We start from the raw sequence: 24,531 nt of genomic DNA, 5'->3' as shown, positions 1-24,531 counted from the left end.
AATCTTATCTACAGAGTGATGGCATACCTTTAAACCACGTACCCTTCCGTTCCCTTTCAGAGGATTCCACAGATGTGGGTGAGGAGGACAGCTTCCTTGGTCAGACTTCTGCTCACACGTCTACCCCACAGACATTTAGTTACTTCTCTCAGGTATCAAGCAGTAGTGATCCTTTTGGGAATATTGGACAGTCACCGTTAACAACTGCAGCAACATCGGCTGGACAATCAGCATTCTCCAAGCCCCCAACTGCTCTCCCTTTTACAACCGGATCCCAAGATACGTCGAATGCATTTTCACCATCCATTTCGAAGGCTCAATATGGTGTTCCACCTGCTTCACAAGTGGGAGTAAATACTTATCTGCCTTCTCAGCCTAGTAGTCTCCCTCCTTCAAATTTTGGGAGCCCACCCCAAGGAACGCCCCAACAGGGATACAATCCGTATCGCCACACAGCTGTAAGCAGCAGGGCTAATCCTTATATTGCACCACCACAGCTGCAGCAGTGCCAAGCACCGGCCCATCCTACCCATCCCCTGCCCTCTGGACCCCCTGTTCAGATGTACCAGATGCCTCCAGGATCTTTGCCATTGGTATGGAAACATGTTTTTATGTCCTAATTATTCACTGTAATTTTTAATCTCTCTCATCTTAACCTATGTTTTTGAAAACACTGTGCTTTTAATAATATGATGACAAATTATTTTCAGAGGTATGTTTTTGTAAGCTACACGCTTTGAAGTAAAGCAATCTTTTAAAGATAGCTCATTGAATGTTTCATATTTTAGTTTATATTATCTATTTATGGAAGTAGTAATTGATTTTAATGAGTTAACCATATGCCAGTATTTCCAGATTTAATATAAGATACCAATAACAAATGTCATCTAGGGACATGTGAGAGTCGGAGCAATTATTAACAGACTGCCAGCTTCTTATTTTTTAATTACACTACTCAATCAAAACACTCAATTAGTGGGACTAAAATTGATTACTCCAATAATTTCTTTTATTTACATTTATGGAGTTTGGATCTAGACAGTCAAACTCTGTCTCAGGGGAGCAGTGGAATAACTTTTGCATTGGGTAAATTTTATGAAATTCCTTTATGCCTTTTTTCCCCCACTAATTATTCAACTGACTTCCAAAGGGAAGTGAACTGAATCAAAAAAAAAAGGGGAATGACTGAAAGGAAGAATTAAGAACCCAGCCCAGTATGGCAGAGATAATAATATTGCAATCAGAGTGTAACCTGACTTCTCTCTTGGGGATAGAGAATGGGTTCCATTTTACCATCTAATTTAAATCTTACCAATACACAAACTCTTGGTAATGCTGGATTTCAGCATATTGGAAAGTAACCATATTTGTAGCATGTAATATAAGTTAGTACACTTTGTTTGCTGTTGAAATTTTGTAAAGATTCCTAAGAATTTTTTAAATGAGAATTTTAAATATAAAAAAGGTTGCAAAAATAAAAATAAGACAGAGAACACCCAATACCCTAACCCAGATTTACCTGTTATGAACATTTGTTCTATCATTTGTGAACGTGCACACTGACATGTGTTGGAGTATCCTTTCTCCCCTCCCTCCCTTCCTTTCTCATTCTGTATATGTGCAATTTTGGGAGGGAAACATTTGAAGATCAGTTAAATACATTATGATTCTTTGCTCCTAGATACTTCAGTGTGTATTTCCTGAGAATAAGGATATTCTTTTACATATAACCACAGTACAATTATCAACCTCAGTAAATTTGCATTGTAGAATATTCTAAAATGATTTTTAATAAAAATTTTTAAAAATAATTGTATTCTGATTTTAAAAGTATATTCACTGCAGAAAATTTGAAAAACGCCGAATAGCCAAATGAATAAAAACTGCCACTAGAAAACCCTGTTATTATTTTGTTTTATGGCTTTCTTATCGTTTTTTCTAGATAAAAGCATAGTGTTTTTTGTTTTTTCTTTTTTCTTTTTTAATTAATTAACTAATTATTTTTTGGCTGCATTGGGTCTTTGTTGCTGTGCGTGAGCTTTCTCTAGCTGCGCCTGAGCAGGGGCTACCGTTCGTTGTGGTGCACGCGCTTCTCATTGCGGTGGCTTCTCTTGTTTCAGAGCATGGGCTCTAGGTGTGCAGGCTTCAGTAGTTGTGGCGCACGAGCTTAGTTGCTCCACAGCATGTGGGATCTTCCCGGACCAGGGCTCGAACCTGTATCCCCTGCACTGGCAGGCGAATGCCTAACCACTGCGCCCCCAGTGAAGTCCCAACACAAGCATTATGTATGTTTTTTGTGAATAAGCGAGCAAGCATAATGTATGTTTTTTGTGAACGTATTTTAGGTGTTATTAAGGTTTTTTTCTAAAACGTTTTTAATGGTTCTAGAGAATTCCAGCATATGAGTAAAAGATGATTTATTTATTCAGGTTTCTGTTATACATTTAGATTGTATCCACTGATTATCTATTATAAATAACTTTTCTATATACATTCTTATGGGTAAATTTTTACAATTATATCTTTAGGATGAATTCTTAGAAATGGAATGTCTAGGTCAAGGAATATGCACATTTTATTTTTATTTATTTATTTATTTATTTATTTATTTATTTTTGGCCATGGGGCTTGTGGGATCTTAGTTCCCTGATCAGGGATTGAACCTGGGCCACAGCAGCAAAAGTGCCAAGTCCTAACCACTGGACCAACAGGGAATTCCCAAGGAATTTGCGTATTTTAAAGGTTAAATAAATCACAAGAGGCATACTGCTAGGCTGATTTCTGTAAAGGTATTAGTTTACTTTGCCATCAGTGTGAGAAAGTCCTGTTCACTTTGCAACTGATCTTGGGGTTTGTTAGATTTTTAAAAATTTTACTTGCTTTGGAGCCTCGTTATTAAATAGTTGTCTAGAGAAATATTTAGGATAATCCTTACTATGTTAGTTTGGGTCTGAAACATATACAGAATTGTTCCTTTGGACAGACATGATGGTCCTAATGTTTGTCCCCCCCAGATTCCTCCTTCAGTGCAGCCAGGGTTGTCCCCTCCAACCCAGCAGCAGGCACCTGCTAGACCTGCGGGTCCCTCTGTGCAAGCGTCATCTCCTTTTCTACTTCAAAACCAATATGAACCTGTCCAACCCCACTGGTTTTACTGTAAGGAGATAGAATACAGACAACTCTGGATGCCTTTCAGTGTGTTTGACTCTTTGAATCTTGAAGAAATCTATAACTCAGGTAAGCACAGATCCTGCATCATTTGTATCTGATTTTAGCAAGAGAGGAATGAAGAGTGTTTGTCCATGGCCTACTTTTTATGAATGTCAAATTCTTTAATCCTTGTAGAGCCTGCCAGCCTCTCTACTTTAAGATGATAATACTAATATAAGTTCTGAGTTATTTGAGCAAGGTATTTGAAGAAATGTTTTAGTAATTTTCTTTTTTTGTTTAAAGGTAGTTTAAATCCAAGAAATAGAGTCATTCCTATAACTCAGATGTCAGTTTTCTTATTTCCCTTATTTGTTTGTAGCTATAGGGCATTTACAAAGCATTTTCTATGGAACTCTTGTTCCTGAAGATGCTGTGAAAAAAGTGTTCCATGGTCAGATGAGTTTTGGAAGTGCTGTAACTACATCCATCTCTTGAGATAGTGCACAAGAGTGTGTTAAGACTCTGAGAAGTCTTCACTATAGAAATAGGTTTCTTTGTTTATCCTGATGATATTTCATCTTGGGACTTAAAAATCACCTATTCTTTAGAAGTATGCTTCATGGAGCATTGCTGCTATGATTAAAAAAAAAAAACAAGAAAACTTACCAATTATTTGATTTATTTCATGATCATGCTTTTATATTTTACCCTTGTTATTTCTTCTCCACTTAAAATCATCATTTTGAGCAGCACAGATTAATCTTAAACTTCTGTTTTTTTTAAAAAAATGAGCTTAGTTCTTTGTCTTTAAGGACAGATGAGTCACCATATTCATTATTTATTACTTTTAAATGTACCTTGTAACTGTCGAGTTAAAATGTGGTCTTTGTGCTCCAGTCCAGCCAGACCCTGAGAGTGTGGTTCTAGGCACTGACGGAGGGCGCTATGACGTTTACCTCTATGACCGGATGAGGAAAGCCGTATACTGGGAAGAGGAGCCAGCTGAAGTGAGACGCTGTACTTGGTTTTACAAAGGGGACACAGACAGCAGATTTATTCCCTATACAGAGGAGTTCAGTGAAAAACTGGAGGTACGTGGGCTTTATTCCTTTATGCTTGTCTTAAAACACATAGACTCTATACGCTGGAGCCTCATTTAACACCACTCACAATGGAGCAGACTTTATTTACAAGACAGTCTATCTTGATCCTGTGTGCAAAGAAGATTGCCTTTTAATTGGTGTCATCTTTTATGAGGTGCTAATTGTGGCCTCAGTGTCTAAAGATAGAATGTTTTTCAGGGGAACATCACAGATCTAATATAATAAGGTACTTATATCAAATCTTCAAAAGAGCTTAGGCTGCTATGATATGCTGCTGACAACACATGCCAAGCAGATGGATGCGTTTCAAATTAATATTCAGTAAAAGGCTTGAAATTCACCTCAGGTTTATGAAAACATATAAGAATAGGAACAAATATTGTGAGACTTTTTAGCCATCTTAAAATTGGTGGTTAATGTTGTTTTACATAATTGTGTTAATTTCTTGTTATAATTCTACTTAATTGAGTAATTAAATATTTGAAATAAGTTAAATGAATTCATCTGCATACATGGGAAATGGAGTATGGAACATTTTAGTTACTATTTTTTAATGTATTAGTTAACTAAAACTTATGTAACCAACACTAACGTCAAACATTAAAACAATACTAATATTGACATTAAAAGGGACCTCTAGGGCTTCCCTGGTGGCGCAGTGGTTGAGAGTCCGCCTGCTGATGTGGGGGACGCGGGTTCGTGCCCTGGGTCTGGGAGGATCCCGCATGCCACGGGGCGGCTGGACCCGTGGGCCGTGGCCGCAGAGCCTGCGTGTCTGGAGCCTGTGCTCCGCGGCGGGAGAGGCCATGGCAGTGAGAGGCCCGCGTACCACACACACACACAAAAAGAGACCTATAAAATGTTAATCTTTCCTAGATTCGTATTTTGAAATCTTCAGGCAAGGACTGGGCTTTATGTTCTGTTGAGGAGCTAACAGTCAAGTTTAGCAACTGACTATTAATTACTAAATTTTTTTGCCCTTGAAGAACATAATAATAATAGAAATAAGAAAAAAATTAAATCACAGTCTTGTCATCCTTTCAAATAAAATGTTACATTTAAAAAATTTTTTTTTTTTTTTTTTTTTTTTTTTTTTTGCGGTATGCGGGCCTCTCACTGCCGTGGCCTCTCCCGTTGCGGAGCACAGGCTCCGGACGCGCAGGCCTAGCGGCCATGGCTCACGGGCTTAGTTGCTCCGCGGCATGTGGGATCCTCCCGGACCAGGGCACGAACCCGTGTCTCCTGCATCGGCAGGCGGATTCTCAACCACTGCGCCACCAGGGAAGCCCCCAAAAATATTTTTTTAGACTGTTCTTTATTCATATATGTGTTTTTCTTATAGCTATAATAGTACAGATTTTTTGTGGAGTATTTTGCTTTTTCAAAAGAAAATTTGTAAATGTAATCCTTAGTCATAGTCATTATCAATTGTGCCTGCCCTAGAAGTATTAATCTCTATAATAGTGACTATGAAATACTGTTCTATAACCAAATCAGTACAAAAAGGTGAATATTGGCCTGAAGTTAAGACAGATGTTAGTTGGGGTTAAGTAAATTGGAAGCTTGTTGAGAACAGAGGCTTCAGATATTTTTCATTTCAACTCATAGTAAGAATACATTTTAGATTGAGATTTAGTACATAACATTTTACACACACGCACACACACACACACACACACACACACACACGAGTGTATGTGTTTATTTATCAGAGGCAGTGGTGTTTGGCAAACTGGCTCTCCAAGGAAAAAAGCCACTGATTTATAGTGTTTGCTGATTTCCATGGTGTAAATACTCCCACCATGGCCAATAGTAAGCTAGCAACATGATGTAACTGGACACAGAATTGGGAAGCAGTATGTGTGATCAGCTCTCATGAGCTGGTATGCGTGAGCTCTAACGCACCATTAGAAACAAAAGTTCATGGAACAACACTTACCTCACTAGGTGTTATTCATTTAGATATTTTCTATGTCATTGAAGATATTAATTATACAATTTGTTACTGGTCATGACCCACAGCTTGAAAAACACTGATTTAGAGCTGAGTCAGAACCCAGGTAAGAAGGGCAAAGACTGAAAAGGCATAAAATTAATTTTGTTCCTGGAAATACCAAATATCAGGAGGCACCAGTCTCCTAAAACATAATTTTAATCATTTGAATAAGGAATAAAATATGTAAAGGAATGCTGATATCTTTGGCTTCATTTTAGACCTAAATAAATAAACAAACAAATGTGTACTATAATTTTTGGTACCCTTGGCAGGACCCTACTGAAGGTATAACATCCCAAGGTTGAATGTTTAGTCCTATTAATTTGAAGCTAAAGTGTATATTTTCAAGTCTAAGCAGTATTTGAAAGTGTATACTATATTTGATTATAAATGGGTGACACAGGCTTCGAGGATGGAATTCATGTATTGACCATCTCAATAGCACATAGCTGTTCTAAACTTTAGGAGACCTTAGTTCCTGTTCAACCTCTACCCAGGAAACTCAGGCCAGATCAGGGAAGAGGCAGAGGAGGTTAGGAAATGAAAAAGCCAGTGAGAAAATGAGAATCAAGTGATACATATAGCTAGTGTTGTAGATGATCCTATCCGATCAGAGCGCTAAAACAAAACAACAGAAGAGTTGGAAACAAAAAACACCGTAATTTGATAATTACACCAATGTCTGCATAGAAAACCAGGAGAACCTCTAGAAATTCCATTAGTACCAATGTAAGAGTTCAGCAAGTCTGTGGATATAAAATCAGCATATAAAAATTCATAACATTCCTACACAATAGAAATAACCAATCAGAAACCATAATAATAAAAGAAGACTATAACACTAACAAAACTACAGGCTAAGTAGAAAAATTGTATAACAAAAGGTATATATGAACTTTATGGAGAATAAACTATGAAGCAGAATTGAAGGATGTAAAAGATGACCTCAAAGAAATAGACCAAAATATTACATTCATAAATGCACAGTCTCAACATAATAAAGATGTCAGTTCTTCCCAAATTATTTTATAAATTGTATGTAATCCCAATCAAAGTCACATCAGGGTTTTTTAAGTAAAATTTGCAGACTGCTCCTAAATTTTATATGGAAGATCAAAGTATCAAGAATAATCAAGACCATTTCAAAGAATGATAAGTGGAAATATACTCTACCAGACAAGATTTATTATAAAGCTGTGGATTGAAAGGGAATACGAAGAAATGAAAATAATTCTTAAGATGGTGAATCTTTAAACATTTTTGTTTGTGATATTGCTTTTAAAAAAATGTAAACAAGGGCTTCCCTGGTGGCGCAGTGGTTGAGAATCCGCCTGCCAATGCAGGCGACACGGGTTCCTGTCCCGGTCGGGGAAGATCCCACATGCCGCGGAGCGGCTGGGCCCGTGAGCCATGGCCGCTGAGCCTGCGCTCCGCAACGGGAGAGGCCACCGCGGTGAGAGGCCCGCATACCGAAAAAAAAAAAAAAAAAAAATGTAAACAAATATATTAATAATTTTTTTAAAAGTAGTGAGGAAGAGGGTCAGCTGGATAGAGGCTGATGGAGAGGAGCTGTTACTGAATGACTGCCCAGGAGACAAAAAGAAACACTGCTATTTTGACATGATTGTCAAATAATCACTGTTACTCATTTTTAAAAATATGTATTTATTTGGTTGCACTGGCTCCTTAGTTGTGGCATGTGAACTCTTAGTTGCGGCATGCATGTGGGATCTAGTTCCCTGACCAGGGATTGAACCCAGGTCCCCTGCATTGGGAATGCAGAGTCTTCACCACTGTGCCACCAAGGAAGTCCCACTGTTACTCATTTAAAAAAAGACTTTGGACAGTGGGTGTACCAGAGGTTCCCCCTTACCTGGTCTTGAATCTCTCTCCAAGAGACCCTCAGACTTTTGTCTTATAGAGAGCAGAATAGTGTCTCTGGAGGGAGAGTAAGAAAGTGGTGGGACAGTCAAGTCTTTGGAGTCAGAAGGTTGTGGGTGGGAGTGAACCACAGTTCTGCTTTTGCTCCTTAACTCTGTGATCACTGTGTGGGCTTGTGCAACTGTGAACTAAAAATGCCTGCTAGCATTAGAATTGTGTCTGCCCCCCACCCACCATCACCAAAAAAAAAAAAAAAATAGGTTGAGGTCTTAACTTCTAGTATTTCAGAATGTGACTTTAGGGTTGTTGCAGATATAATTAGTTAAGATGAGATCATACTCGGGTAGGGTGGGCCCCTAATTCAATATGATTGGCGTCCTTACAAGAAGACAGTCATGTTAAGACAAACATAGAGGGAGAAGGCCATGTGAAAGTAGAGGATTGGAGTGATGCATCTGTAAGCCAAGGAATACTACAGATTGCTGACAGACCACCAGGAGCTAGGAAGAGGTGAGGAAGGAGTTCCCTATGAGTTTCAGAGGGAATGTGGCCCTGCTGACACCTTGATTTCAGACTTGAGCCTCTAGAACTGTGAGGCAAAGTTTCTGTTTTTATAAGCCACTCAGTTTGTGGTACTTTGTTATGGCAGCCCTAGGAAATTAATGGACTGTTTAAACCTTGGTTTTCACCTCTATGTAATGGGGATATTATTTAGGGCTGATGGAGAACAGTTAAGTGAGGTGCTGTATGTAAAATAATAATAAGTACGGTAGCCAGTTAGTATAGGAGAGCTGCTATTACTATTATTTTTATTACTATCATAGTTATAATTTTCTTCCACACTTTCTCTTAATAGATGTGTCTTAACTGGATTGTATGTTGTTTCCCTTGTAGGCTGAATATAAAAAAGCTGTAACCACAAATCAGTGGCACCGCAGATTAGAGTTTCCGAGTGGGGAGACAATTGTTATGCACAATCCAAAGGTAGTGATATTGTTTAAGATATTAAAGTGTTTAGGTTTTAAAAAAATAATTATTTTACTGCATGTTTGATAAATGTTCATTTTTATTCTGCAGTAGGGATATATTTATAACAAGTGCATTGCTTTTAAGTATACTACAGTTCATATCGATGATAGAAACTGAAATGAAATTTAAATTTGTCTCATGAAGTTTCTGTTTATGGTAACACATTAGCTAAAGCTTAGTATGCATCAATGAAGTTAAGCTTCATAAATTTTTGAACTTGATCCAGTCTCAGCAGACTTTTCTGTGAAGGACCAGAGAATAAATATTGAAGGCTTTATAGGCCATGTAGTCTCTGAAATCAGCTACAGGCAGTATGTAAACCAATGGGCCTGGCTATTTTCAATAAAATGTTATTTATAAAAACAAGGGGTGGGCCAGGTTTGACCTGCAGGCAATAGTTTGCCTACCTGGCCCTTGATGATGGTTTGTTTCAACCTTTAAATTAAAAATAAGTTCTTCCTCTTTATTTGTATCATCTCTGGAAACCTTTATTGTTTTTTTAAAGATATTGGGTGTGGTGTTTAGAGTCTTCCATGTACCATCCTTAATCTCTCTAAGCTCCAGGTTCCTCACTTGCAATAAATAAGATTTACCTCCCAGGGTCATATTTTTGATGAAGTGAGGGAATTTATGCAGAAGCATCTAGCATAATGCTAGTAATATGGTAGTTTCTCAGAACATAGGCTATTTATTACAGAAAAGTGTAAAAGAAAAACAACCTATATTCTAACCACCTCTGTAGTCCTTACTGATGTTAAAATAAGTAAAAATAAAGACATTCATATGCCATCAAAGTTTAAACAGTATAAAAGGGTATCAAACGAAAAACAAAAGCCTCTTACCTCTGCATTCGCCTAGTTTCACCTCTTAATGGTAATCACACTTATCCTTTTGTTTTTAAATTTTTTTTCAACTTTTGTTTTTTATATAAGCACACAAAATTTTACATACCATCTTGCATGCATTCGTTTTTTTTTTTTGGGGGGGGGTGGAAGGTTAATGTTAAACTATTTTATTTTTTTAATTGAAGTATAGTTGATATACAATATTATATTTGTTTCAGGGGTACAGCATTGAGATTAAGTAGTTTTACAGATTATACTCCATTAAAAGTTATTACAAAATAATGGCTATAATTCCCTGTGCTGTACAATATATCCTTGTTGCTAACCTATTTTATATGTAGTCATTTGTGTCTCTTAATTCCATACCCCTATCTTGCCCTACCCTTTTCCCTCTCCCTACTGGAACCACTACTTTGTTGTTGTTTTTTTTAATCTGGGAGTCTGTTTCTGTTTTGCTATCTATTGATACATTCGTTTTATTTTTTAGATTCCACAAAGTGATGTCATACAGTATTTGCCTTTCTCTGACTTATTTCAGTACACACATTTTCTAGGTCTGTCCACGTTGCTGCAGATTGCAGAATTTCATTCTTTTTTATGGCTGAGTAATATTCCACCGTGTGTGTGTGTGTGTGTGTGTGTGTGTGTGTGTGTGTGTGTGTATGTGTATGTATGCGTACCACATCTTCTTTATCCGTTTGTCTGTTGATGGACACTTGGGTTGCTTCCATATCTTGGCTGCTGTAAACTGTGCTGCTGTGAACGTTGGGGTTCATTCCCAGGTATTTTATTCTTCTTTTTTTTTTTGACCGTGTTGCACAGCTTGTGGGATCTTAGTTCCCCAACCGGGGATCGAACCTGGGCCCCTGGCAGTGCAAGCCCGGAATCCTAACCACTGGACCACCAGGGAATTCCCCCTAGGTATTTTATTCTTCATGATGAGATTTTTAGCAGGATTGTCTTTTTTTGCTTTCTTTTTCTGATAGTTCATTATTGGTGTCTAGAAAAGCAACAGATTTCTGTATATTAATCTTGTATCCTGCAACTTTACTGAATTCATTTATCAGTTCTAATAGTTTTTTGGTGGAGACTTTAAGGTTTTCTATATATAGTGTCATGTCATCTGCAAATAGTGACAGTTTTACTTCTTCCCTTCCAGTTTGGATACCTTTTATTTCTTTTTCTCGACTGCTGTGGCTAGGACTTCCAATACTATGTTAAATAGAGGTGGCAGGAGTGGGCATCCTTGTTTCTGAATTTGGAGGAAATATGATCAGCTTTTCATCACTGAGTGTGCTGTTAGATGTGGGTTTTTTCATAAATGGCCTTTACTATGTTGAGATATGTTCCCTCTGTACCAACTTTGATGAGAGTTTTTTTTTTAACCATGAATAGATGTTGAATTTTGTCAAATGCTATTCTGAATCTGTTCAGATAATCGTGATTTTTAATCCTTCCTTTTGTTAATGTGTGTATCACATGGATTGATTTGCAAATGTTGAACCATCCTTGCATCTTTGGAATAAATTCCACTTGATGATGATGTATGATCCTTTTTATATATTGTTGGATTTGGTTTGCTTATATTTTGTTGACAGTTTTTGCATCTATATTCATTGAAGATATTGGCCTGTAATTTTTTTTGTAGTGTGTTTGGTTTTGGTATCAGGGTAATGGTGGCCTCATAGAATGAATTTGGGAGTGTTCCCTCCTCTTCAATTTTTGGAATAGTTTGAGAAGGATAGGTATCAGCTTATCAGCTCTTCTTTATATGTTTGATAGAATTCCCATGTGAAGCTGTCTGGTCCTGGACTTTAGTTTGCTGGGAGTTCTTTTTATTAGAAATTCAATTTCACTACTAGTGATTGGTCTGTTCAAATTGTTTCTTCTTGATTCAGTCTTGGCAGGTTGTATGGTTCTAGAAATTTGTTTCTTCTAATATGCCCAATTTGTTGGCATATAACTGTTCATAGTATTCTCTTACGATTTTTTTTGTGTCTCTGTGGTATCAGTTGCTATTTCTCCTCTTTCAATTCTTACCTTGTTTATTTGGGTCCTCTCTCTTTTCTCCTTGGTAAGTGTGGCTAAAGGTTTATCAATATTGTTAATTTTTTTCAAAAAACCAGCTCTTGGTTTCATTGATCTTTCCTATTGTTTTTTCTTTTTTTTGGTCTCAATTTTATTTATTTGCTCTCTGATCTTTATTAGTTCCTCTCTTGTACTGACTTTGGGCTTTGTTTGCTCTTCTTTTTCTGATTCCTTTAGATGGTAGGTTAGGTTGTTTATTTGAGATTTTTCCATATAACACTGGACTAAATACAGTTGATTTAACAGAATAGTATATGTCTTCCTGAAAAGTGGTAGGTAAATCCGTTTTGGACATTGAAATTGAATTTGCACATTGTTATTTAGAGGATTTTGCCTTATATGTATTTATGAAACAAGGATTCCTCTACTTCTTTTATTTCTTATGTGTAAACCTGAATGTATGTTATATTTTTAAATCAAGGCATACTACCTGTGATTTAGTTGTATTATATTCCAATATAAGCATTGGAAATAATGGTATTGATTTACTTAGTTTTAATGGTTACTGAACACTAGCAGGACTTTTACAAAATTGATTTTGGAGGAACAGTACAAGTATCTGATTTATAAACTATACTATGAAGTAGTTTATTATGTATTGAGATCAATTATTTAGCTTATGGTGGGAATGAATTTGGTAGTGAGCTCTTTCATAATCCTTCTCTTGTATCTTGAAGGTTATTGTTCAGTTCCAGCCCTCATCAGTGCCAGATGAGTGGGGGACCACACAAGACGGACAGACAAGGCCCAGGGTTGTAAAGCGTGGAGTTGATGATAACCTTGATGAAATTCCTGATGGTTCGTACTGTTTGTTTAGGACTAAGGTCATTTTTAGACTCCTCTATTTTAGAATGATGAAAAAAGGAAACAGTTATTAGGATTACCTGCCATAACATGTAGAAATCAGCCAGGTTGTCACAGATCTTTCCTTTTTATTACTTTTATATCTGTTTGTTCTTTAATTTAGAATTCTGTTGAAGGTGCACAAACCAAGTAAAATAGATTCTAAAATATATATTGTAGTGAAGAAGCACTTTGCTTGTTGAAACTAGGCTTTTGGCAATATTTTGGGGCCTGTTTTGTCACGCCTCAACTAGTTTGTATTACTTTAGTGCAGGAGTGGTGAATTTTTTCTGCAAAGGGCCAAGTAGTAAATATTTTAGGCTTTGCAAACCATGCAGACTCTGCTGTATCTCTGCTCAACTCTGCCATTGTAGTGTGAAAGCATTTGTATGCAAACAAATGAGCCTAGCTGTGTTGCAATAAAACTTTTTTTATAAAAACAGGCAGTGAGCAGGATTTGGAAATAAATGCACTCATATTATGAATCTGTATGAAATAACCAGAGTAAAATAATAGATTTAACTTGGAAATGTTCATGTATAGTATGTATGAATCTAACGAAGAGAAGGATTTTGGGAAAAGATTTTGAAGTTTTATATTGGCAGATTGAATCTCCATGTGGGGCTTAGTGCCTTGGGGAGTTATGAAGAAATTACAAGGTCATGGAGCCTCTATAGATACAAAACTGATGATCGTCATTGGCTCATAGCTTCTGGGATCAGAAATGGCCTGCTTCCTCCACTCCTTGGTCTAGTTCACTGTTATTTGCCAAGGTGGACTTTGAGCTGCGTTCATCTGATTTTGGCAAGTTTATGATGACAAAAGGGGTATTGAATATTGCTGTTCAATTAAGAAAACCGAAACAGTCCCCAGCTTGTGTGTGCGTATGTATGTATATATGCATGGATGAATGTCTTTCTCTCTTTGGCAGGGGAAATGCCTCCGGTTGACCATGTGGTGTTCATAGTGCATGGCATTGGACCTGTGTGTGACTTGCGCTTTAGAAGCATTATTGAATGTGGTAAGTGTTAGTCACTTTATTTCATGAAATGATTGGAGAACTACTAGAACTTTTTTTTTTTTTTTTTTCTGGTAAGCGGGCCTCTCACTGTTGCGGCCTCTCCCGTTGTGGAGCACAGGCTCCGGACGCGCAGGCTCAGTGGCCACGGCTCACGGGCCCAGCCGCTCCGCGGCATGTGGGATCCTCCCGGACCGGGGCACGAACCTGCGTCCCCTGCATCGGCAGGTGGACTCTCAACCACGGCACCACCAGGGAAGCCCTACTAGAACTTTTAAACCTTCATTTTTAAGATGGTTTCCAGCTGTATACTGTTGAGTGAGGGACTGTAAGAGGAGATTTAAATGATCACTGGGCAATACTACTTTGTACTTGCTTTGCTCTTATGACATTTATAACTCATAAAATCCTAGATTGTGAAGAATTAGAAGGGATCTTGGAAATAATTTAGCCCTTTTGACAGCCTCTGCCTGAGCACTTGCAGCCACTAGGAACACCTGTGCGTTGAACTGATTTATGGTGAATTCGTTGTGAGAAATTGTTTAAAGGAACTGTGAATCTGCCTGGTTTACTTAAATTTTGGAAGTTTTATTTTTATGTTTGTATTAATAGTTCATATTTATTGAATACTTGGTATGTACCAAGTATCTTGCATGAGTTGTATCATTTAACCCTCACAAGAACCCTTTGGGGTATAGGTGCTGTTACTGTTATCTTTACTGTTAGGTGAGGAACTGAGGCCTAGAGGATGGGTTAACCTCTCCCGTGTCACGGTCTATAGGTTCTGGAGCAGGTAATTTGATTCCAGAGTCTACCCACAGTGCATTTCTGCCTCCTCGTAGTGGTGGTTGAGCTAATGTTTTTCAGTCATTAATGTATTCCTGTAAAATAATGAAACATTAACAAGAACTTCCTAAAGGTTGTTTTTTTTTTCTTTTTTGGACTAATTTTGTCATTTTTTTTTCTTGAAAAGTTTGTGTTATAAAAAATACTGGCATAATTGAGGTAATTGCTAACTATTTAATTGAGCTAGGAAAATTTAATCAAGTTAATTTGTCTTCCCCAATTTTTTTTTTTAAGTGGATGATTTTAGGGTGGTTTCTCTCAAATTGCTGCAGACACATTTCAAGAAATCTTTAGATGATCGGAAAGTAAGCAGAGTGGAATTCCTTCCGGTTCATTGGCATAGTTCCTTGAGCGGGGATGCCACGGGTGTTGACAGGTTTGTGGATTTTGATAGCTTCGTTCTCAGATTAGTCAAACTTAGATTCAAATTTTAAACTATAGTATAAAGTAGTTTATTATGACTTCAACAAATACACTTAAAAACTTTATATACTTGCTCTGACATATGATGAAACACTGTTAAGTTTATGTGCTACTTTGTGTGTGTGTGCACACGCACGTATATATATGTACATATGTTTGTGTGTATTCCTATTGTAAATATTTAAGAGAATCTAAGAAACTTAAGCTGGTTTTAAAATCCTAATCTGTAGTGGTTCACACATGGGGCTGTCCTGTACACTATAGGATGTTTAGCAGCATCCTTGGCTTCTGCCCTTTAGATAAGAGTAGCGCGACCTTACCCTTAATTTAACAACCAAAAGTGTCTCTAGTCATTGCCAAATGTCCCCTGGGGATAAAATCACCCCTGGTTGAGAACCACTGATCTAGATTATTGTTTCTCAGTGGAGACTCTTCTGGCAGGACAATTCTGTGTCATGTAAGACTGTTGTGTGTATTGTAGGCCATTTAATATCCTTGGTCTAAATGCCAGCAGCACTTACCAGGCACTGTGACAACTAAAAATGCCTCCACTCAGTTTGGAATGCTTCCAGTTGGGAAGCACAGATTTAGAAAATATTTATGCTGGGGACACAGGGCTAATGACATACTTGGATTTTAGTGAATGTCATGATGTTTCAGGGCACATGCTTTAATAAAACTAACCCTACAGACATTCTGTTCTCTCCATGTGAAGCCCTGTTATGGGAGTTCTTTCTCTGTCTGTGGGTATTCCTGAAGTATGGCCATTCTCAAATCAGGAAAGATTTTCATTCCATTAAGCTCCTTTTTTTACTTCTTGCTACATTTTCCGTTGTCCTGGCCACCCACAATTTTTGTCAGATATCCTGATTTCCAGTAAACTGGAAGAAAAATGGAAGAGTAGACTTTCCTCTTTATTTTTTTAAAATTTATTTATTTATTTATTTTTGCTATGTTGGGTCTTCGTTTCTGTGCGAGGGCTTTCTCTAGTTGTGGCAAGCAGGGGCCATTCTTCATCGCGGTGCACAGGCCTCTCACTATCGCGGCCTCTCGTTGCGGAGCACAGGCTCCAGACGCGCAGGCTCAGTAGTTGTGGCACACAGGCCTAGTTGCTCTGCGGCATGTGGGATCCTCCCGGACCAGGGCTTGAACCCCTGTCTCCTGCATTAGCAGGCAGATTCTCAACCACTGCGCCACTAGGGAAGCCCTAGACTTTCCTCTTTAAAAGTGAAGTAAAAATCTTCACTTTGGCCTTATTTTATATGATAACTTAAGAGAGTCCCCAGGCTCATAGTATAGTTATAGGCACAGATGGCAACTTGTTTGGTTTATCTTGATTTGTTTACCATAACTGTCTATAAAATCAACTCATAATTAGTCTGTGGGATCTTTTTTTACTTAGTGTATTTTCAGGATTCAAAATTGAAACTTTTAAAAACGGATAAATTTAAGATGCTTACTGACTAAACATACTTCTTTTTCTTTCTGAACAGGAATATTAAGAAAATCACTTTACCAAGTATTGGTCGGTTTCGTCACTTTACTAATGAAACCTTGCTAGACATTTTATTTTACAATAGCCCCATCTACTGTCAGAGGATTGTGGAGAAAGTGGGATTGGAGATAAACCGTCTGTATGCGCTCTTCATGAGTCGGAACCCAGACTTCAAAGGAGGGGTCTCTGTTGCTGGTCACAGTTTAGGTAAAACTTCCAAATATCCACATTTTAAATACAATTTTTGTTGAGTCATCACTGCTTTCAATGTGGGTGACATTGTTAGTTCAAGATGTAGAATGATAGATTTTAAGTTTTATAAAGGGTAGAAATGAATGCTTTGAGTTTATATTCTGCCTTATTTGCCTTTCATGTTCCCTAGGAATGCTTTATATTTTAATTTATTCTGCTACTTGGTAAAACAAGAATATTGATTATCAGATCTTGATTAACATCCAACTTTATGTGACTTTGGCCTGGGACTTTGAACAAAAAAAAGGAGGAGAATTTATTTAGTGTTATAAAAGCATCTAGTATGTTATAAAGCAAAATGCTTTTTTTTTTTTTTTTTTTTTTAAGGTTCTTTAATATTGTTTGACATCCTGTCTAATCAAAAAGATTTGAATTTATCAAAGTCTCCTGGGCCTTTAGCTGTTGCTAATGGAGTTGTGAAGCAGCCACATTTTCAGGAAAAGCAGGTATGGCCCGATTGACCTCTAGATTCAGAGTTGGAGCTGAAGAGTTTTCCACAATATGAACTGATTCTATGTAACAAAATACCCTGAGCTTTAGGAGTGCAATGGAATCATAGCTCATTATTTGAGTTTCTCACTCGTCTTCCTTATGGATTATAAATTTAAATGTGAGAGACAGTTTATGGTTTCTTTAAAAAATGTGAAGTAAATTATTGGAGGAAATGAGAGCATGCGTGATTTACTAAATTTATATACTTTTTCGGAATATTCAAACTTTGGATAGCAAACTGCCAAAAATTATGATTTGTGTATAGGACAGAGTTAAGATTTTTCCATAGATCAGAAGACATTTTATGGGAACTTTGTAATGTTCTCCCAACTTTTTTTTTAAAAGATACCTGAAGAGCCAAAGCTGACGTTGGATGAGTCTTGTGACCTTGATGTTGAAAATGAAGAAGTCCTGACTTTGCAAGAAACTCTGGAAGCACTTAGCCTCTCTGAATACGTTAGCACTTTTGAAAAGGAAAAGATTGATATGGAATCTCTGGTACTGATGATAGTTTGATTCATTTTTGTCTAAAATTGTTTTTCCTGTGTATGAGATTGAAAATTAATAAGATTTAAACACTTTTACATCACAATGCATTCAGATAAGGCAGAGACTTAAACGTTTAAAAGAATTGAAAAAAACAGGAGAACTTTTTTTTTAATAATCTGGGAAGGCTTTTCTAAGTATGACATAAAACCCAGAAGCCATAAAGGAAAAAAAATTGCGTAGCAGGGGATAGCATAAACAACATCTAAAGGCCAACAATAGGTTAAGAAGACTGTTTGCAACACACATTATAAACAAACGGTTTATTTTCTTATTATTCAAAGTTTCCATAAGTTAGTTACACAAAGACCATCGACACAATAGGAAAATAGGCAAAGAATATGAACAGATGATATTCAGAAAAGAAAATAACAAATGACTTCTCATCATATGAAAACTCTTAAGAGAAATATAAATTAAAAGTGCAGTGAGGGACTTCCCTGGTGGCGCAGTGGTTAAGAATCCACCTGCCAATGCAGGGGACACGGGTTCGAGCCCTGGTCTGGGAAGATCCTGCATGCCGCGTAGCAGCTGGGCCCATGCGCCACAACTGCTGAGCCTGTGCTCTGGAGCCCGTGAGTCACATCTGCCGGGCCTGCGCGCTGCGGCTACTGAGGCCCTCGCGCCTAGAGCCCGTGCTTCGCAGCGAGAGGAACCACCGCAATGAAAAGCCTGCGCACCACAACGAAGAGTAGCCCCTGCTTGCCGCAACTACAGAAAGCCCGCGCGCAGCAGCAATGACCCCGCGCAGCCAAAAATAAATAAAATAAATAAATAAATTTATTTTTTTAAAAAAGTGCAGTGAGGTTTTTTTAACCTATCAGTTTGGCAAGAATATTAAGAGTTTTATATTAATATACTATGTGGCCAGGATGAGGGGAAATAGGAAATGATGATAGTTTGATTCATTTTTGTCTAAAATTGTTTTTCCTGTGCATGAGGAAAGAATTCTGTACAACATGCATGTATTTTCTGTTAAAAATTAAAAGAATGACTTAGATGTGGAGGCCTAAAATTTTACAACCTAAATTAATTCATGATTTTGAAAAAATTACCTGAGGATGGGGACAGAAAAGATATTAACTTAAACAAATTGGATATTCAGTTTCCTTAGATGATACGGTTTCTTTTCATAATTTCCTTTTTTAAAATTTCAGTTCATGTATCATTAGATTGACAAATTAATGTGCTTGTTTGTTTTCTTTTAAAGCTTATGTGTACAGTGGATGACCTGAAGGAAATGGGGATACCCCTTGGACCCAGGAAGAAGATAGCTAACTTCGTAAAACATAAAGCAGTCAAACTGGTAAAGTTCATCTCTGCATCTAAAAGAAAAAACTCATCTGTGATTAGCTTGTTTATATTTTGGAAGTTTTTGTTAATACCATCATGGTTAGGTCAGCTACTGTGCTCCCTGCCCAAGGGCACAGTAATGGAGTTGATGGAAGGCCTGACTTGGGAGTCAGCCAGAACTGGATTCAAATTCCAATTAAAATGCCAATTCCTGGTTTTCCTGGGGCTGAGCAAATTCCGGGATGAAGGACTTTCGGCCTTAGAATTGGTATTTGGGAATTTCCCAGTGCAACAACTGGGTAAGTCCTGGACAAAAAGATGACTTGGTCACCCTGATTCCCAGTTCAACCACTTATTAACTACATATTCATGAGCAATTTGCTTAACTTTTCTGGTCCATGGTTTCCTTCATTTATAAAACGGGAGTGATAATGCCTTCCTTATAGGATTGCAGTGAGGATGAAGTAATGCATGTGTAGCTTATCCAATAAATGTTAGCTCATTTTCTCTCTTCCCAGCCCGTCTCACCATCTAAAGAGATAAGAAGGAACACAGATACATTTCATTAAATAATAACCAAAAAGCAAAAGTTGTCAACAGTCCAAATCAGAGCAATAACAGCGGCAACTAAAAAACATTTCAAAAGAATAAAACTATTGGGAATAACTCGTTTTATTTAATTTTCATTAAGTTAACTTTACAGAGATTTTCTGTATACTTAGAAAAATTAGGTAACACTTAGGGTGGCTATTTTATTTTTATTGTATTAACGTGGTCTTCGTTGATCCTTCCATCTTTTGAACTTCTGTGGTTCTTTAATTTGTGTTACTTCTTTGGAACTTAACATATGCCACTTCTTTATATGTAATATGACTGTAAAGTCATAGGACTGGTTTGTTATGATTAGCTTAAGCAATTGAGTTGTTCTGCATTTTATGAGTATATCTTTTGGATCAGGCGTGTGCTGAGTTCTTGGGATTTGGAGATGAACTGAGGGTATGCTGTCTAGTTAGGGGGAGAGATTTGACCACAGATGATGCATCAGTGCTGCTTGTGCTGTCAGAGCCAGGTGAGGCCTTCCCAGGAGAGAAGAGCTGGGGTTGGTGAGAGAAGACGTCTCCAAGGTGTTGGTACTTGAGCTTGAAGGAAGGGTAGGGCCAGGGGAAATGGCCTTCCGGGAGTGGGCAAGTGTTTTTCTGCAGCGGAAACAGCAGTCGAGCTGAGAGTAAGGTAGAGCACAGGGTACCAAGGGCCCGAATGGCAGATGTGGCAGATTTCATTTATGAGGGAGTGGTCCTCAAACACGTTCTTATGGCTGTGAAAGTCATGGTGCTTTTAAACTAACATCATGAAATGCTTGCTTACTTATTAATTTTTATCACAAATTATGATTTAACACCAAATCATCTTTTAGTCTAAAGTTTAATTTTTACTTCAGAAATGTTAAAATTTAAAACTATGTGCTGGGCTTCCCTGGTGGCACAGTGGTTGAGAGTCCGCCTGCCGCTGCAGGGGACACGGGTTCGTGCCCCGGTCCGGGAAGATCCCACATGCTGCGGAGCGGATGGGTGCGTGAGCCATGGCCGCTGAGCCTGCGCGTCCGGAGCCTGTGCTCCGCAACAGGAGAGGCCACAACGGTGAGAGGCCTGCGTACTGCAAAAATAAAATAAAATAAAATAAAATAAAATAAACTATGTGCTGTAAGCCACATTATAAAATTTCAACCATGAGCAAATGTGCTTATAATAAGTGAGTTTTTAGACATATTGATTCCTTCCTGGTTTGTCCATTAATATTTGCTATCTTTTGCTGTTGGCTAGGGCCTACTGGCTGATATGGAGTACTAAAGGAAAAAACAATTGGAGCAAATCTTAAAGTTGAGACAATTCTATTATCAACTTGAATTTTATGTTAATTTTGTGTGTGTTGTGTGTGAACTGGGCCACATTTTTAGCAGCAATGTAAACCACTGGTTCAGTTCTAAGGCGACATGGTGTGAGAACCACTGCTGTAGGTCAGTGGAGCAATGAGGGCAGTTCCATGACTGGGCTGGTGTTTTAGGGAGTTCACTTGGTTACAGTGCGGGGATGAAGCTAGAGGCTGTTAGGAATCTCTGGGCGTAGTCACTGTAATTATGCAGTGACTGATTGATTGAGAGATGATAGGGGTGTAATAGGAAATGGAAAAGAAAGGTGCATCTCAAAACACATTTTAGACACAGAACAGTGTTTTTGATGGTTGATTGAAGGCGACAATGAAGATTGAGTTGAGAGGCAGCATCTCTGGTGAGCACAGCGGTGACACCAAAACGAGGATGCCGGCGTGCTAGCGTTGCTCTTTCCGCCAGGCTGTGTTCTCCAAGTGTGAGCACGTCCACCTCCATGTGCACATCAGTGAAGCACAGGCCTGTAAAAACACAAAAAGAACAAGTGAGAAGCTACCTTTCCAGGTCCTACATCTGTCCCTGATTTTATTTTGTAAATAAAAGGAAAAAAAGTAGAAAAGTATTCTATAGTTCTTGAAAAATCTCTAGAAGGAGCCTGGTTTGGTTCCTGTAGTAGCTTGGATATGTAAGTAATGGCATTATAAGAATGTTTTGAAAGGAGTAAAACTATAAAGTCATCTTATTTTTTAAACTCAAAAGTAATTGCCTCTGGATGAACCTTGAAACTTCCTCAGCCGTGTTGCCATTATTGCTCTGTTACTCCTAGTTAACAAGGTGCTGCCAGATCAATAATAAGATAAAATGGTGCATCCTATTGATTTAGTGTAACCGAAATAATGGAACCAATGTTAGTTAGCCTGTTATTTTAATAAAGAGGTCAAATATTTGTGGCCTGAGCTTTTCTTTCCCCTTTGGTAAGCCATCTTACTCATTTGCCTTTGAAAAGGAATAATTTTTAGTGCTGGGAATATTGATACTCAAGTATGTGTATTTTGGCTCACTTTGTTTTAAAGTTATTGCATGTGTCTAGGAGGGGAAACAGAACAGCAGTTCGCAGTAGGACAGTTTAGGACCTGTTTAGACAGCTCCCGTAGCAATTTAGATTGTTAAGTTCTATGAGTACAATGGGAGGTACTTCCAAGTAAGAAAGCAAATTTAAACCAAAGAACCTTGAACATGTTCTTCATTTTGGGTTTTAGGTTTAATCTTGTGGTTCCGCCAAAGGGCAGAGATAATGAAGCCTTCCAAGACTTTAACGATGGAATCAGTTCCCAGCTGGCTGGTGGAGAGTTTTCTTTATTCTGTATTGCCTTTGAATTAACCAATTGGACTTGTTTCCAGGTTTCCTAATATTTGGAATTTATTGATAGACAAGACCAGTTTGGCCAGCTGTTTTGTTTAGGCACTGTCAGTAGCTGTTCTTTTTTTTTTTTAAAATTAATTATTTAATTTTTGGCTGCACCATGAGGCTTGTGGGATCTTAGTTCCCCAACCAGGGATTGAACTCGGGACCATGGCAGTGAAAGCGCCGAGCCTTAACCACTGGACCACCAGGGAATTTCCTGTCAGTAGCTATTTAAACAGAGACTTAACACAGTCATTCACAGCTTGGGGAATGAGGGCCAGTGAATCCACCATGATGGTTGTTCACATTCCCCTGACATTGTTGCTGCTGTATCAGAGTGATCACAAACCCACATGAGCAGATTTTATTTCATTACTACAGAGGTACGCCTGTTCTGTAGACGCTCCCAAAGATTTTCTTTGCTCATTTATGAAATGCATAGATCTTGAGTATTCACTACAGTAAGTTTTGACAATTTTTGCGCCTGTGTAATCACCAGCTAAAACAAGAACTAGAACATTTCTGTCACTCAGATAGTTCTCTCATGCTTCTTTCTGGTCCACTCCCCCTCCCATACAACGACTGTTCTGAATTTGATCACTATAGGATAGTTTTGCCTGTTCTAGAAGTTTATATAAATGGAACCAACACTGTACACTCTTTTGTATCTAGCTTCTTTTACTCAAAATAGTGTTTTTGAAATTTGTATAATTGTTTTAGTTGCAGTTTACTCCTTTTTATTTCTAAATAGTTATTCCATTGTACGAATGTACCACAATGTGTTTATATCTGTTCTTCCCAGAATGCTTTTGAGGAAAATTTGTCAGTGGCTCCGTGTAGATATAATGGTGTAAAGATGTTGAATGAATAAATTTCTCTTAAGTTACACATCTTTATAGGAAGTATATATTTTACAGTTATATAAAGTACTTCTAAATTATCTGGCTAAAGTTGAGATCACAAAGGAAGAAGGTTGGCATTTTTAAAAACTTTAGTAAAATTTTAAATTATGTAGAAAAGTAGAGAGCAAAGAGTATACTAATAGCTAATGTTTAGATTTAACTGTAGCTGTTTTGCCACATTTTGCTTTTGTTCTTAATTTTCTTTTTCTTAAGAATTTTAAAGTAGATTATAGACATCATGGTATTTTTTTCCTTAAATATTTAGTATGTATGTCTAAAAGGACATTTCCCTAATAATCACAATACCATTATTATGCCTAAGAAATTACTAATCATTCCTTAATATTGATATAGATATTTCATGGTGATGCTGATAACTTTTTTCCCTCAGTTCTATTATGAAAATTTGGTATTTTACAGGAACAGAAAAAAGCATCAGAAAAGAAGGCAGTGATGGCTGCTTCGACAAAAGCACAAGAGGAAAGTGCTCAGAAAGCTAAAGAAATGGCTTCTCCTCCCTCAGAATCTAATGAGTCCAAGAGGAAACTCCCACTCGGAGTTTGCGTTTCTTCTGTGCATGTTGATTATGAGTCTTTTGAAGTTGGCACTGGACAGGTAAGTTAACATATTGACTTGGGCCATGTATTTTATGTTGGAATCACATATCTGTATTATTTGTGTTAGCTTTAGATTCTTTAAATATTTATTCAACAGTTTTTTTTGGTGGGGGGGAGAAACCTGAATTTCTCTTAATAAAAATTGTATGCTTCTTTCATAATGTTCGAAATGAGGGACTGAATGTGTACTGAACATATCACCTAGCTTTTGAAATTGTCCTTATTCAGTTTTTTTCACCCCTCATAATTTTATAGCATTAGTGTCTCAGCCACTAGCAATGGAAATGGTGTTAGTTAGAAAATTATTTTCAGAATATACTTAAACTTCTGTGAGAGATGCTTGCTACATTCCCTCAAGTTATGTTTTTTATTACTCATAATTCTTCCCTGGGGGAAATACTCCTGTAAAAACCTACCAAATA

At 37.6% G+C, this 24,531-nt stretch overlaps 1 protein-coding gene and 1 non-coding gene across 13 annotated transcripts in view; one reads left to right on the top strand and one right to left on the bottom strand.

The window, feature by feature from the left end:
• SEC23IP (SEC23 interacting protein) overlaps positions 1-24,531 on the top strand; it is a 54,095-nt gene that overhangs the window by 5,516 nt on the left and 24,048 nt on the right. For all 12 annotated transcript variants that reach the window (XM_067024525.1, XM_067024524.1, XM_067024527.1 and 9 more), the window contains 12 exons: positions 61-593; positions 3,015-3,237; positions 4,048-4,241; positions 9,025-9,114; positions 12,770-12,890; positions 13,867-13,956; positions 15,034-15,175; positions 16,716-16,924; positions 17,297-17,415; positions 17,807-17,959; positions 19,218-19,313; positions 23,913-24,107. In XM_067024525.1, the coding sequence (XP_066880626.1) occupies positions 61-593; positions 3,015-3,237; positions 4,048-4,241; positions 9,025-9,114; positions 12,770-12,890; positions 13,867-13,956; positions 15,034-15,175; positions 16,716-16,924; positions 17,297-17,415; positions 17,807-17,959; positions 19,218-19,313; positions 23,913-24,107 (2,165 nt within the window). The remainder of the gene's footprint in view (positions 1-60; positions 594-3,014; positions 3,238-4,047; positions 4,242-9,024; positions 9,115-12,769; positions 12,891-13,866; positions 13,957-15,033; positions 15,176-16,715; positions 16,925-17,296; positions 17,416-17,806; positions 17,960-19,217; positions 19,314-23,912; positions 24,108-24,531) is intronic.
• TRNAK-UUU (transfer RNA lysine (anticodon UUU)) lies at positions 2,643-2,714 on the bottom strand. Its single transcript has one exon. It is a non-coding gene; the product is annotated as a tRNA-Lys (tRNA).

The sequence above is a fragment of the Kogia breviceps genome, chromosome 2 (assembly GCF_026419965.1).
Source record: "Kogia breviceps isolate mKogBre1 chromosome 2, mKogBre1 haplotype 1, whole genome shotgun sequence".
Classification (NCBI taxonomy): domain Eukaryota; kingdom Metazoa; phylum Chordata; class Mammalia; order Artiodactyla; family Physeteridae; genus Kogia; species Kogia breviceps.
Note: the sequence above shows the minus strand (reverse complement) of the source record. Positions and strands in the feature narration are given on the sequence as shown.